We start from the raw sequence: 15,820 nt of genomic DNA on the forward strand, positions 1-15,820 counted from the left end.
TTGACCTCAATTTTAATGAAAAACTTTGAAAAGTTGGTAAGGTCAGAAATCCTAAGGATCACTGGAAATGCACTTGATCCTATGCAGTTCGCTTACAGGCCACGCAGGGGAGTAGAGGACGCCACAGTCACCTTGCTTCACCTGCTCTTTAAGCATCTAGAGGGAAGTGGATCCCATGCTCGAATTCTTTTTATTGACTTTTCATCTGCTTTTAATCCCATCCAACCCCACATTCTGGCCAAGCGCCTTTTAGAACAATTTAATTTTAAGTCTAATCTTGTAGGTTGGATTTTGGATTTCTTAACTAACAGGACACAGAGAGTAAGGGTGAATGAAGTCCTGTCTGGTCAGCTTTACAGCTCAACAGGCTCCCCACAAGGATGCGTACTTTCACCGCTTCTGTTCATCCTTTATACAACATGTGCCAGAGCAAATATCAAAACAGGACAATTATTAAGTATGCGGATGATTCTGTTACTGTGAGTCAGCTCCAGAAAAATGAAAAAGGCCATGACCATATAGTGGATGACCTTGTGCAGCGGTGTGAAGAGTCACATCTTCAACTTAATATATCCAAAACAAAGGATATGCTGATTGATTTTAGCAAACAAACCCACACACGATGCCACAACCATAAAAGGTCAGTCAGTGGAACGTGTGGAATCCTACACATACCTTGGGACTATTAAAGATTTTAAACTGAACTTTCAGAAAACTGTGAGGCTGTATGTAGAAAAGGACAACAGCGTTTGAACTGTCTGAGAAAATTGTCCTATTTTCGTGTAGACAAAACCATGATGACCTTATTTTATCATGCTTTTATTGAATCCATTTTATCCTTGTCCTTGGTGTCATGGTTTGGAAGCCTCTCTGTGAAGAACAAGAACTCCTTAAATCAAATTGTAATATGGTCAAGTAAGCTGACCGGCGAGTCCCAGCTGAACCCCTCTTTCCTGTATAACAAGCAGTTACAGCCGATAGCCGCGACCATTTAAAATGACAGTTCGCATCCTTTGCACAGTGAGTTCCAGCTTCTTTCCTCGGGTCGGAGGCTCTTAGTCCCACGCAGTAGAACGAAACGTTACAGAAACAGCTTTGTTCCAGCTGCAATCACACTGGTAAACAAGCTGTAGAACCTTTGCACAGAACTGCACGAGTCACTTTGGAGCATGTATCTTATATCTTACTTTGTATGGACGGATTGATTCTTATCCCATCGTTTTATTCTATTCTATTGAACTGTTTTTATTCTTTTAACCTATGTCTGGTAGGAATTTTTACTTGTGGCGTTTTTTAATCATCTTAATTATTTGCTTTTATTCCATGCTTGTATTTCATGGATTGCAGCGCTCTTGTTTCTTGTTTATGTTTCTTGTTTTATGTCTTGTCTAGATTTTCAAACTGTGTTGGATGTTTCGACTCTCGACTGCGAAACTAGTTTACCCTTGGGTATCAATAAAGTAACCTGAACCTGAACCTGAGGAGACACCAACACGTCCTCATGGAATCGACCAATGAACACAAAGACCCGCCTATATGCAGCCTGTCCTGCGTAGAGTCGTTGTGGTTTTTAATACTTCCTGCATGTGCTGAAAATCTGCAGGGAGTCTGGTGGCGGTTGCAACCCTGCAGCAGTAAAGTTCAGAGTGTCTTCATGTATGGATGATGAGAAACTAACACAGAATGATCTCTGTGTGAAGTTAGAGTCAGGCTGAGCTCTGCTGAGTTTTAATCTGCAGGTTCACACAAAGATCAGCTTCAGGAAACACTTTAGATCACAGGTGAGAGTTTATACAGAGAGAGACGAGAACTTAAAACATACAACATTTTCACTACTTTCCCACCTAAATTAAGCGTACTGACCAAGAGGCACCCTCCAGTGTTGAAAAATGAAGCCAATGCAGAAGTGCAAAAAACTGCAGTTCCTCAAGTGTCCACCAGAGGCTCCAGAAACCAAGAAATAACATTACAGCAGAAACAAACATGTTTACAGCCTGCTACAAAAAATGTTTTGTTATAAATAGTTAATTTAACTGTTCATGATAACTGTAATTTTTTTATAACACACCTGTTCTAATTATATTAAGCCTTAAATCATAGGGGCGGGGTCACTTGAGTGACAGGTGGATCCTGCTGGCTGTCAGACGTCACAGACACACAGTCACTGAGCTTACCTTCACCTGTTTGTGTTGTTGGAGCCTTTAGAGGAAAAATAATCTCTCTGTGTGTTTATGGAACTTTGTGTGCGTGCAGTCTGAGCTCCAGCTTTAAGTGAGTTAAGTGTTCGTGTTATTGTGTTGATATATTGTTAGCACTAAGCAGCAGGTATACTGTGCTGGCTTTAGCTGCTTGTTAGCCTGTTCAGTGTTTAGCAAACATTTATTTCATCGTCGGTCAGTAAACAGGAGGCAGGAGTTGTTGGCTTTTCCCTGCAGAGATTACAGCGGACCGTCGTGATGAAGAGACCGGTCCGTGACTTCTTCAGTCTGATAGATAAACACTTGCAGTCACTCAGCGTCACAAACAGAATCTCCTCTGTGGGAAACACGAAGTCAAACTAGCCTATTCATTATTTATACAGTCTATGGCTAATAACCGTTAGCTACGCTGAGGAGCATATAGCCTAGCTTCATAGCCATGGCTGGCTGAATCATGCGGCCCGCCCATAGAGCTCAGCCAGAGGCTTCAGCTCGTTCGCGCTCCGCCTCTTTGCCTGCTTCTGGATTAGCCGGCTCTGGCATTTCCAATATGGCGACCCCCAGTGGCGGCGCAATTCAGGCTTCAAAACGCTTCTTCAGAACCCAATGGGTGCCGCTCATAGATGTTAATTGTCTCTTTTCCCATTGCCAGTGAAGTATCCTCCTGTCGGTCTCTTTCCTGCTGCGTCAGCGTCTGATGTCACAAACGTGCTGGAGACAGGGTTAGTAACCAGTGAAGATGTTACGGTGGTCTTTACTGTATCTATTACTCATTCAGTCTGTTTATCAAACTCAGCGCTGACACATGTGGAACGATGCTCGAGCGTTGCTTGGACGGAGTTTGTAGCTGAGATGACGAGGAGTCGCAGAAGTTACAGACGGAGCGTGATTAGCGTGTCGACACGGGTTCGGTGTTCCCATCAATGCCGATCGGAGCCGAGGTGATAATTACCCGGGTCTTCTGCAGAGTCATGTGACCCGGGTCTAAATGCTGATTGTAACCAATGACTGTATATATAGATGGACAATGCGTCTCCATCTGCTCCCATTGTACGTAATTGATGCCAAAATAGCCTGTGCAGTAGAGATCGGCGAGTGAAGCGGCCGTAGCCACTTCCGCTAACCCAAACACACACTTAACTTACCGAAACAACAGCAAGGATCCCGCACGGCGGTGTGTTTAACAGCAGAACAGCTTCTTGTGTTGGTCTGAGGTTAAAGTTCACAGGTATGGAAACTTCAATGACTGTAGTGATTGTTTTAGTTACGTCTCCTCTCGACGATCGTCCTCCGCTCTGCTCACCCGGAACTGATCGGCTGCAGGAGCCGTATTTGTCAACAGAGCTGTCAATCATCATTTTGACAGCATCAAATAACTAATTAAAAATAAACTTGTCAGAAAAATGAACACTTGGACATAAATCAGCAGGATAAGAACTAACTATAATGACAGACACCATGTTTGAAACAAAATTTATCAGGCGTGTATTTCGATTTTATAGTTTGACTCATGTCCCATCTGTTAACATGGAGGAGGCGGGCTTTATGAGCTATACTGCAGCCAGTCAGCAGGGGGCGACAGAGAGGGTTTTGCTTCACTTTTAGGGAGCTGTCATGTCGTCCATCTTTTTATACAGTCTATGACTGTAACCTTTCCCACTAAGCAAAAAGCCGGGTGTTAGCAGGTTTTTTGACCAATGGGAAAGCAGCTTCTGTGTGACCAAGCAGCTACCAGACCCTGCAGTTCCTCTGGTGTCCACTTGAGGCTGTCTCCAGCAGTGAGTCAGTCCCCATAGAGCCCCATGTTAAACTTTACAGCAGAAATAAACATGTTTACAGCCTGGTACAAAAAACAGTTTGGGTCTCTATAGCTAATTTCTGTCTCCATGACAACTGTACGGGGAGAATCTGTCACTTATTCTAGTTTAGTTCATGTTTTGATTTGTATTTCGGGGTTCAGATATCGTTTCCTGTTTTACCTTGTCACTTTGTTTGTCTCTTGTTGTCATGAGCTGTCATTGTTTAGTTTTGTATTTAGTTTATTCTGTGTTCTTGTCACGATTTAGTCTTGTTTAGTTATTTCCTTTGTGTTTCATTGGTTAGATCATTTCCTGTTTTACTTTGTAGTTCTTGCCCCTTGTATGTCATGTCTTGTTTTACTTCCTTCCTTTGTTCTGTTTCCCGCCTTTCAGATAGTGTGCCCTGCCCTCATTGTGTTCACCTGTGTTCCTACCCTTCTGTGCCAGTTCACCGAGTCTCTGTCCGTGACCTTCCTGCTGTGAATTTGTTCCTCTACACTGGATTATCTTCGTGCCTCCCCTGAGTAAGTGTTTTGGACTTTACCTTTTTGTCTTCTTGTTTGTATTTTCATTTGCTCCGCCATTTTGGATTTTGACTTTTGTTTTATATAATAAATCATTAAGGCTGCTCCTGGGTCCTCCCCCTTTGTGTTTAACCTCAAACCCTGACAGAATCTTTATAGAACGCACCTGTTTACATTATATTAAAGCTTAAAGTGATGCATCATTAGGGGCGTGGCCTCTTTGAGTGACAGGTGGGAGCTGCTAGCTGTCTGCTAGGTGTCACCTCAGCTAACATTCTTTACTTTCCACTGATGAATAAACTCTGGTCAGCAACCACCAAGAACAGAATGTCATCCAGTGGGAACCAGGATGGTCAGCAAGCTAACTGGCAGCTAAAGAATTAGCCTTTGGCTCAGACTGTTGAGCGTTGATGACTGAGTGTTTGTCCTTTTTATCCAGCGCTCTCCTTCAAACACAGTCACGTCTGGCACCAGGAAACCGACCTGGTGGAAACCAGAACACTGGGTATTGGACTTGATATCGTCATGATACTCCACACTGCAGACCAGCTCTCTGCCACTTATCACAGACAGACCTCTCATCTCTACTGTGCTGAGGATCTCATCAGGGCTGCTGGAACATTATAGATGTGCTGAGTTTGCATTTCACAGACATAATCAGTCGCCTTCAGAGTATCAGACACGCTCAATCTATCACAGCCAAGATGCTAACATGATTTGTAGAGAGCCAGTTTGTCTGTTTTCTGCAGGAACGCTGCATCACAAAGACTCTGAATGATAAAGGTCACATCATGAATCCTGCTGTGATGAAGGTTGTTAGAGTCTCCTGCAGGAGCACAGCGGGCTGTATGTAGGACACGTGTGATTAAGAGTCCAGCACTGGTCCTCTGTAAAGCTCTCAGAATAGCAGAAGGACACTTGATAACACAAGAACAGGAGTGTTTCTCAGAATAGAAGCTGCAGCGTAGGATCGATTGTCAGGCTGCATGACTGTACACTTCACATTGACTCCATGTTCCCTGGATACCCGCTGCTCCATGCTCCTATTCTTAGACACAGGATGAGTCCTGGCCCGAGTTCTGACAGGGAGGAGTGTTTGTGGTCTTAATTTGTCTTTAAAGACGGGCTGTGTGTTGGACTCTGAAGTTAAAAACCTCTTGTCTTTGAACGCCACAGTTACAGACCTGGACACCTCGATCCTGCAGAGAGGAAGAACAGGTAAGATAAAGGACGTGTAGGCAGGATGAAGTGAAAGGTGTGAAACTCTTTTACAAACCTTTTATGTGAACTTCATATCGTTACCATAGTATAATTCACCTCATGGAGAAACTCTGATCTGTTTCCATGACTGACTCTTGTTTGAAGTCTTCAGGTACAAATTCAGCATTTTGATAAAGTTAATAATCAGCTGTTATTTTTATGCCACCGTCCTTCTGTTGTGAACGTGATTCCTCTGAAACGTCTGGAGGAAACATCCCAACGTTTGGCAGAAACATCAAAAGGATGAAGTGATCAGAATTTACCAGCCAGAAGTCAAAGGTCAAACCTTCCCCATAACTCAAGGAGTCATACCAACTATGACACAATTTCACACAAAAGTCTGTGAGGATAAACTGATGGAGTGACCAAGAGGTCAAAGGTCATCTTCACTGTGATGTCATAATGTGGAGGAACAATTCTCCTTGTTAAATTGATAACGTGGTTTCTTTTAGTTTATGTGTCTGATTTACAGACATCATCTGATCTGTTAGACGGTCTCCACTCATGAACCTGTTACAGAGACGTTCTCCTATATTACAACATGGAGTCTGGAAGCTTCTGAAGCGTGTGTGCAGCAAAGGATCAGAGCTTATTAACGGACACTGAGGAAACAATCAGCTGCACTCCTGCAGCCTGCCTGCTACCTGTTCAGTCATTCAGCCTGTCCTCAGTGACAAACTCCTCCAGTGCACAGAGCACAGACAGAGCAGCTAAACATGTTAGTGATGATCAGGCTGCACAGTGGAGCGACTCCACTGGTTTTCAACAAAGTGTGATCCTATAGAAGTCTATGAGAACATGCTCCTCCTCCTCTCCTGATGTATTCCCTCAGTAAACATGTTCCTAATGAGTTCATGGTCTCAGTCTCTAGTTTCAAGTCTTCTTCAACACAGCATGATGTTCATGCTTCCATCTATGACTCTGTAGGTTCTCCTCTGGGGTCAGTTTTACACGTGCACAGCTCCATGGTGCAGTGAGCAGTCATTAACATGCAACATAAAGTTAGGAACAAAAAGAAGATCGCCACCTGGACGCTCAGAAGAAAGCTTGCTAACAAACAATTTACATTTTGACCTAGGACAATTGTTTGAGCTTATACAATGAACAAAAATATAAACGCAACACTTTTGTTTTTGCTCCCATTTTTCATGAGCTGAACTCAAAGATCGAAGACTTTTTCTATGAACACAAAAGGCCTATTTCTCTCTAAACCTGTGTTAGTGAGCACTTCTCCTCTGCCGAGATAATCCATCCACCTCACAGGTGTGGCATCTCAAGATGCTGATTAGACAGCATGATTATTGCACAGGTGTGCCTTAGGCTGGCCACAATAAAAGGCCACTCTAACATGTGCAGTTTTATCACACAGCACGATGCCACAGATGTGGCAAGTTTTGAGGGAGCGTGCAATTGGCATGCTGACTGCAGGAATGTCCACCAGAGCTGTTGCCCGTGAACTGAATGTTCATTTCTCTACCATAAGCCGTCTCCAAAGGCGTTTCAGAGAATTTGGCAGTACATCCAACCGGCCTCACAACCGCAGACCACGTGTAACCACACCAGCCCAGGACCTCCACATCCAGCACCTTCACCTCCAAGATCGTCTGAGACCAGCCACCCAGACAGCTGCTGCAACAATCGGTTTGCATAACCAAAGAATTTCTGCACAAACTGTCAGAAACCGTCTCAGGGAAGCTCATCTGCATGCTCGTCGTCCTCATCGGGGTCTCGACCTGACTGCAGTTCGTCCTCGTAACCGACTTGAGTGGGCAAATGCTCACATTCAATGGCGTCTGGCAATTTGGAGAGGTGTTCTCTTCACGGATGAATCCCGGGTTTCACTGTTCAGGGCAGATGGCAGACAGCGTGTATGGCGTCGTGTGAGTGAGCGGTTTGCTGATGTCAGCGTTGTGAATCGAGTGGCCCATGGTGGTGGTGGGGTTATGGTATGGGCAGGCGTATGTTATGGGCAACGAACACAGGTGCATTTTATTGATGGCATTTTGAATGCACAGAGATACCGTGATGAGATCCTGAGGCCCATTGTTGTGCCATTCATCCACGACCATCACCTCATGTTGCAGCGTGATAATGCACGGCCCCAAGTTGCAAGGATCTGTACACAACTCCTGGAGGCTGAAAACATCCCAGTTCTTGCATGGCCAGCACACTCACCGGACATGTCACCCATTGAGCATGTTTGGGATGCTCTGGATCGGCGTGTACGACAGCGTGTTCCAGTTCCTACCAACATCCAGCAGCTTGGCAGCCATTGAAGAAGAGTGGACCAACATCCACAGGCCACAATCAACAACCTGATCAACTCTATGTGAAGGAGATGTGTTGCACTGCGTGAGGCAAATGGTGGTCACACCAGACACTGACTGGTTTTCCCCCAATACAGTAAAACTGCACATTTTAGAGTGGCCTTTTATTGTGGCCAGCCTAAGGCACACCTGTGCAATAATCATGCTGTCTAATCAGCATCTTGATATGCCACACCTGTGAGGTGGATGGATTATCTCGGCAGAGGAGAAGTGCTCACTAACACAGGTTTAGAGCGAAATAGGCCTTTTGTGTTCATAGAAAAAGTCTTCGATCTTTGAGTTCAGCTCATGAAAAATGGGAGCAAAAACAAAAGTGTTGCGTTTATATTTTTGTTCAGTGTATAAGTACTTGTAGCGAGGACAGAGGTGGACCTCACTAGTGTGGCAATACTGATAGCCATTTATCGGTGAGTTTTAACTCTAAATACATTCCCTTCCAACTAGTGGACCTTTGGATTAACACCGGGGAGGATGTTTACCAGACATCCTGGAACCTTCTCAGTGGTTTTACACTCAAAGTCATAAAGGTGACAATAATATCATTTCCCAGTGGACTATCAAGTCCTCAGACACTTCAAGAAACCTCCCTTTAGGAGATAAAGGGGTGAATCAACAACGACCCTCAGACCTCTTTGGTCGAGCCTGGGTAGAATTGTCTTTGTTCACAAGCAAAGGAATTAACACGTAAACATTCTAATGAGAAGACTGTACCCTCTGACAGGACCAAAAGGCGAATCAACAAGAATTGGTTGATAAGGACACTGAATAACAACGGTTGCCTTTCCTATGTTTTATCTGTCTCTCCTCTCTCTCTCATCTCAACATGAACACACCCAACACCTCCTCCTCTCTCCTACTCTCACTGTGAAAACAGACGCCAGTCATAAATTTAAGAGCATTCTTGTGTGTGTGTTCTGAAGTACTTTTTGATCCGTTCTGAATTCAGGTAAACTTGTGGTCCAATCATTCAGGAAACAAGTTCATGTTACTCAATTTGTTTCCCTGCAAAATGGTTCAATTCCTGCTTCTGTACGTTATATTTTTACTGAGATATGAAATTACAATTATACTGTAACTTCTACCGTGTGGTCACACTGCCATCCAGTGGACATGTTGAAATACGTCTGTGAATTATTGATAATCCGGCGATCTTTGTTAAAACGAGTCATTTAACCCCTATTTCTTTTAGTGTAGTAACGCTAAAGTTATTACTTTAAAGTTTTTTAAACGAGTTAATTAAGAAGTTTTTGTCCGCTTCGGCTTTAACTACCAGCACTGAACGCGGGACCAGCGTGTTTTGCCCAGGCAGTTAACCAGAGACTTCTACCGATCCACCGTGGTGGATGCTCGGGCCAGCTAAAGTAACATCGATCCTTGCATTCGTCGACCGGCAGTGACGGCCTTTCACCGGGTGGAGACCCGTTGCGGAGCCCTTGACGCCGCCGACTGGAGCGAACTACAGCTGGACCCCACCGGAGAAGCCCTCTGACAGCGCTGCAACAAGTAGGCATAAAACCCCCGACACTGCTGTGATCAAAAGTTGATGTAGCGTATAATATTTTGAAATTTCACCATTCCAAATTTAGAGATCTTAGTGATATCCGACCCGTCCGTTTATCCGCCACAAACTAAATCAAATCATATTCTTTATCACTATCGCCAAGTTAGTACTTTAGTTCATAACCAGGTAACAATCTTCTTTAAGTGTTTTATATTCATTGTATGCTCACTTATTCACTTATTAATCTTCATTTTATTATAAATAAAAGGTCTTCATTTACTGATCAAAGTCGTTGTCTGTCTATATTTGTCATAACAGAACTATGGTCAATGTGTTCAGATCTTACTAAAACGATAACCAGACTGATACATTTTCCTGTAATCCTATCTGTTTAATTTCCTCCTAATCGGAGGTGGTGCCCCTTTCAACGAGAGTACATTTCTAATCCAAAAAGGTAGTTACCGCTACATACTAATATACATAATTATGTTCCATAATGATGTAACAACGGTCAGTGGAAACATCATCAGCCCATCGAAGGTTGGATTCAAAATCACACCCAAAATGAAATCACAGGCTGATCCAACTTGCGTGAATGTCGTCATGGCAACTCACATTTCTAGTGTGTATGGCCCCCACGTGCCCGTATGCACTCCCGACAACGTCTGGGCATGCTCCTGATGAGTCGGGGGATGGTGTCCTGGGGGATCTCCTCCCAGACCTGGATCAGGGCATCAGTGAGCTCCTGGACAGTCTGTGGCGGTACTTGGCACCGTCTGATGCACCGATACATAATGTCCCATAGGTGCTCAGTCGGATTTAGGTCAGGGGAACGAGAGGGCCAGTCAATGGCAGCAATGCCTTCGTCATCCAGGAACTGCCTACACACTCTGGCCACATGAGGCCGGGCATTGTCCTGCACCAGGAGGGACCCAGGGCCCACTGCACCACAGAAGTTTAACTGACTTGGTTTTATAATGTGACGATTAAGTGTTCCCTTCATTTTTTCGAGCAGTGTATTTAGGCCTGCACATTGGTGCATTTTGGTTTGCAAAGAGACATTTTAGTACACTCTAAAAATGTTCAGTGGCTTTTTAAATATCACAATAATAAAAAGTTATAAAGTCTTAATAAATTCTCTGAATATGGCTTCAGTGATTGTTTGTGTTGGACACAACAAAATAAGTGCCTAAAAATCAACAGTTTGTTTTGTCTTACATTTACAAGAATTGTTTCAGTTTATTTCATGAAAAGAATTCAGCATCTGACAAACAAATTACATTTTCAAGATATCCCTAAAATCTTGAGTGATTTTCTCTCAAAATATTTGAGAACGGAGTTATACTGATTAGTTTCTACAAGTTTTACTGAATCCAAATCAGTGGTAGATATGAGTAAGTTTTGTGCCGAACGTCATGACGTTGAAACCCTCGTAGGAAACCTTCAGGGAGCGTGTTGGAACAGGCAGGAGACACCATAGCGGAAAAATACGGGTAAGTAACCAGTTAGCAAAAGTTTATTAAATATTGATTGATGAATATCAATTTTTAATGATGTTTCTTCGTGCAGAAACAGCTATATAGGCTGTAATGTTATAAATACCGTCATGCTGCCATGCTGTCCTTACTTAAGCTATCATGGCGTCGACAAAGAAGCGAGCACGACGCATGACCAGAGAGGGTAGCGCAGTGTCGCCTTAAGCGTGGTTTTCATATTTTTCTAACGTCTGAGCCAAACAAAAGGAAAAATGTCTGAGAGTTGTGTTTAACGTTTTACTGTCATTTATGGTCGCGCTAGCTTATTTGTCCTCTCCCGAAAGTTGACGGAGTGGGGGAGGGGGGTTCCTTCTCACACACACACACATACACACACACACACACACACACACAGAATGGAGTGCAGAGCAGAGGGGCCGCGCTGGAGATTGTGAACCAGGAGAATAAAAGTAACATTTAATGGAGTTGATTATAACTCTGGCTTATTAAGCTATCAGTGATGTGTAAGCATTTCATGAGGTACTGATAATGATAAGTCTCTTTTATGTGTGTTTAATCTATGACCATACGTCCGGGTTTCAAGCTCCGTGTCCCGAATCCAGATAAATATCTACAATAATATCTGCACTTTAAACAAGTGCAGGCAGGCAGGCAGGCAGGCAGGCAGACAGACAGACAGACAGACAGACAGACAGACACAGACAGGCAGGCAGGCAGGCAGACAGACAGACAGACAGGCAGGCAGGCAGGCAGGCAGACAGACAGACAGAAAGACACAGACAGGCAGGCAGGCAGACAGACAGACAGACAGACAGACAGACGCAGACAGGCAGGCAGGCAGGCAGGCAGGCAGACAGACAGACAGACAGACGCAGACAGGCAGGCAGGCAGGCAGGCAGGCAGACAGACAGACAGACAGACAGACGCAGGCAGGCAACTGCTTATGTTTTCCAAAAACCTTTTAAAACGTAGATATTGGTCGAGACGACAGTGAATAAGCAAAATGGCTTTGGACAGAGTTTGATCATTTGAAAGTCTTTTTAGGGCATTTCTTTACTAACTATAGTTGGTGGTAGATTTAATGAACATAAAAGAGACGACAAATGCACAGCTGTTATGAAAACACCCATTTCACACAACATGTCTCTGTGCTGGACAGAAGTATATTTGAAAAACAGTCTGCTCACTAGATAACGCTCCATTTATTACCTCTGTTTGATGTTGGGAACAAGCTAGGGCTAGAGCTATCAATTATTTTAGTAATCGAGTAATAATTCCGTTGATTGATCAAGTAATGGGACAAGAAACACTGTTTGCTTTATTAAAAAAGAAAAGGGAAAGATGCACAGGAGAGAATATGACTGTGAAAATGAACAGCTAATTGTCCATTGATTACAGTAAGTTCTGTCAGCAGACAGAGGGTAACCCTTACATTTTTGTTTATCCACATTGATGATCAAAAAAGCTGCTTAACTGTGATGCACCGACTGAACTACCAACAACAATGTTTCGATAACTTTGGCTCTCCCATTCTTCTTACTGTTCGTTCAAACGTCTGATGTACATTTGTTTTTCATGCTGAAGAGGCAGCCTCCACCCGCTGAGCCTGCTCCCTACAATCAATAATCAATTAGTTGTTCATATTAGGAGCCCTTTACTATTTCTATTTAATAACGCGTCAGTATTTTCTTATCTGATTACTCGATTAATCTTTGGAATAATGGGTAGAATGATCGATTACTAAAATGATCAATAGCTGAAGCCCTACTTTTAAGTACCATGTAATATGAATTAATTTCATGTGTTATAGTTTTATTCATTGTTTGTCATGTCAGTATTATAAGCTTACTTTCAGTCTCACCACTCTATGGTCTCATTAGCTGTCCTGCCCACAGCACTGTCTGGTTACACCTGACGAGTAGGGTTGGATAGGTTTCGGTTTTACCAGTCTGCTCTGGTGTAGGACCATAAACAGTTTTGATTTAAAACAACCAGACTAAACTAGCATTTGTCAGGTGTAGATGGAAAGATCGGGTAGCATGCGGCTAGTTAGCAGAAGCCCCAGGATAGTGGATAAACTCTGCACCACAGGATGTTGCCTCTGTTGTGTGGTAGTGTTAATAGAGCTTAGAGGTCCTGTGAGGAGTTTTCTGATGGTCATGAAACAGACTGAAATTAATTGTGATGACTCTGTATGAGCCAGAAAAGCAAACCAGACCATCAGCAACAGGATTGATCCTTTCTGTAAAGTTGTTTTTAATACCTGAAACTGCTAGCGAGGAGGTAGGTGTCAGACGAAGCAATCAGAATCAGGTTAATCAGGTTTATTGTCAAGTAGGTTCACACATACGATTAACACAGAAGTAGAATAAAAATAAGTAACTGATGAACTGCACGCCGCTTTGTTTACCAGGCATTTAAAGTGAGCGAAACATGTGAGTGTGAAAGAAAGCAGGAGGAGAGTTTTTGATAAAAAGGACAAAATGAGCCACGGGATGAGGTACAGCTTTGTCCACAGGGGGCGCCAAAATCAACACAAACGGAAAGTTCCTCACAGGAGCTTTAAAGTTGTGCACAGAATGCTGCTTAACTATTCCAGCCAATGTTTACAAGAAGTGATGCATACTTTCTAACATTGTTTCACACTCATACTTCACTATGAAGTCTTGTTGTGATCTGTTCAGTTTGTTGTGTTACAGTTACTGCATCAGGCTGTAAGTACAAACACTTCCTGTGTATGTATCAAATTAAAAGTTCTGTAGCATTTCAGTGGACAGAAACATTTCTTAATAATGCTTTAACTGTGAAACATGGTCAGGAATGTGTTCTGTGTGCGTTTGTCTCACACTTAATTGATGTTAATGGCAGCGTTATCTCGTGTGCAGAGCCCATGTTAACATTTTAAATACCATTTGTAATTTTCTGTATTATAAAACATATTGGCCCATAAAGCATGTACTTGTAAGTACCAATAAGCCAGTCTGTCGGGTACCTATGGTAACACTTATCATCCTTTTTAGGTTGAAGCTTATGGGATGGCAATGTAAGCTCTGCACGTTTGTGGATTCATCGAAAGGGCCACTATTCAAGCATTATCGAGTGAAGCATGGTACCTTTGGTCGTGGATATTCAGTACCGTGCCTTCATTTAAACTGTCCTTGCTCCTTTAAGACATGGGCTGGCCCATCTGAAGAGAGACAAGACTATTTTCAGCATATTAATTCTCACTTGAAAAGACATTAAACTGTACTGCTGTGCTGTAGAGGATGCTGTTGCAGTAGTCCAGTCTTGAGGTGATGAATGCGTGAATGAGTGTTTCGGCTGCTGAGAACGAGAGGAAGTTTACATGCATCCAGTTTTTTATGTCTGTGGCAGTTAGTGATGGTGGAGTGTGTGGCAGCAGTGATGGATTTGGGGGAGATGTACAGCTGGGTGTCGTCGGCATAGCAGTGGAAATGGAGGCCGTGAAGGCGGATGATGTGACCAAGGGGAAGCATGTAGAGGATGAAGAGGAGGGGGCCAAGCACCGAACCTTGGGGGACGCCTTGAGAGAGAGGGGCTATGTTTGAATACGAATTATTGATACTTATAAACTGGTGGCGGTTGGAGAGGTAGGATTTGAGCCAGGAGAGGGCGGTGCCAGTGATGCTGAGGGAGGACTCTAGGCGGTTGAGGAGAATGGAGTGATTGATGGTGTCAAAGGCAGCACTGAGGTCGAGTAGGATGAGGATATTGAGGGAGTGAGTGTCAGAAGCAAGTAGGAGGTTGTTGGTGACTTTGATTACGGCAGTCTCTGTGCTGTGGTGGGATCTGAAGCCGGACTGAAATGGTTCGTAGAGTTGGTTGGAGTCCAGGTGGGTGAGTTTAGAGGCGACAGTGTGTTCCAGTATTTTTGACAGAAAGGGGAGATTGGAGATTGGATGGTAGTTGTTGGGGATGTCAGGATCGAGGCCGGGCTTTTTGAGATGGGTGTCACAGAGGCGAGTTTGAGGATGGGGGGGACAGAGCCAGTAGACAGGGAGGAGTTGATTACAGCGAGGATGAGGGGGAGTGCAGGAAAACAGGCTTTGGCGAATGAGGAGGGGATGGGGTCAGGTGGTCTTCATGCCAGACAGTGATTTGAGGAGGTCAGCGGGGGAGATCAGGGAGAATTGGGAGAGTGAATAAACACCTTTATTGAAGGATATTTACTATGGAGTGTCCTTTAATCTGGTCATGAAGTGAATTTTTGAGACTCCTTTTAAAAGATCCTCATCTGGTAACGAGCCAGCGGAAGGAAGGAGCACTGCTGTTTAAAATGTCAGTTTTTCTTTGCATTCAATGAGGAAACAGCAGAAATCCAACGAGTCAGACCACTAAATTAACTTCTTATAACAAAGCAGAAACAATGTGTATATTAATGTACTGCTTTCTCATTATGCTGAGCTGACAGCCTCGTAAATTCTTTGTTTTTACTGTTGTGTGAAGGGAGACTGACAAAGTAAGAATGTCATTGGATGTTATTGGACACACAACATGTATGTACCCCGCTGGATTCACAGGAGCTGTTTGGGGTGGATGGTGTTCATACAAGGTGCAGGGTTGTCACAGTCGAGTCTGACTTCAGTCCTCAGTCAGTCTGTGTTTAGTTGAGACCGCAAAGGCACAGCTTGGTTACTGATAGTGAACATCGTGATGTGTTTTTAGTACAGTGTAGCAGGAGTGTACAGTCGCTC

The 15,820-nt window shown here is 43.7% G+C and overlaps 1 protein-coding gene across 1 annotated transcript in view; it reads right to left on the bottom strand.

Moving 5' to 3' along the window:
• Positions 1-15,820, bottom strand: part of LOC138605299 (uncharacterized) — a 31,355-nt gene that overhangs the window by 15,478 nt on the left and 57 nt on the right. Inside the window, exon 2 of the mRNA XM_069677439.1 lies at positions 14,452-15,170. Coding sequence (XP_069533540.1) covers positions 14,452-15,170 — 719 coding nt within the window. The remainder of the gene's footprint in view (positions 1-14,451; positions 15,171-15,820) is intronic.

This window comes from Semicossyphus pulcher, unplaced genomic scaffold (assembly GCF_022749685.1).
Source record: "Semicossyphus pulcher isolate SPU_LCO1_2020_fin unplaced genomic scaffold, fSemPul1.0.p SCAF_3, whole genome shotgun sequence".
NCBI classification, from domain to species: Eukaryota; Metazoa; Chordata; class Actinopteri; order Labriformes; family Labridae; genus Semicossyphus; species Semicossyphus pulcher.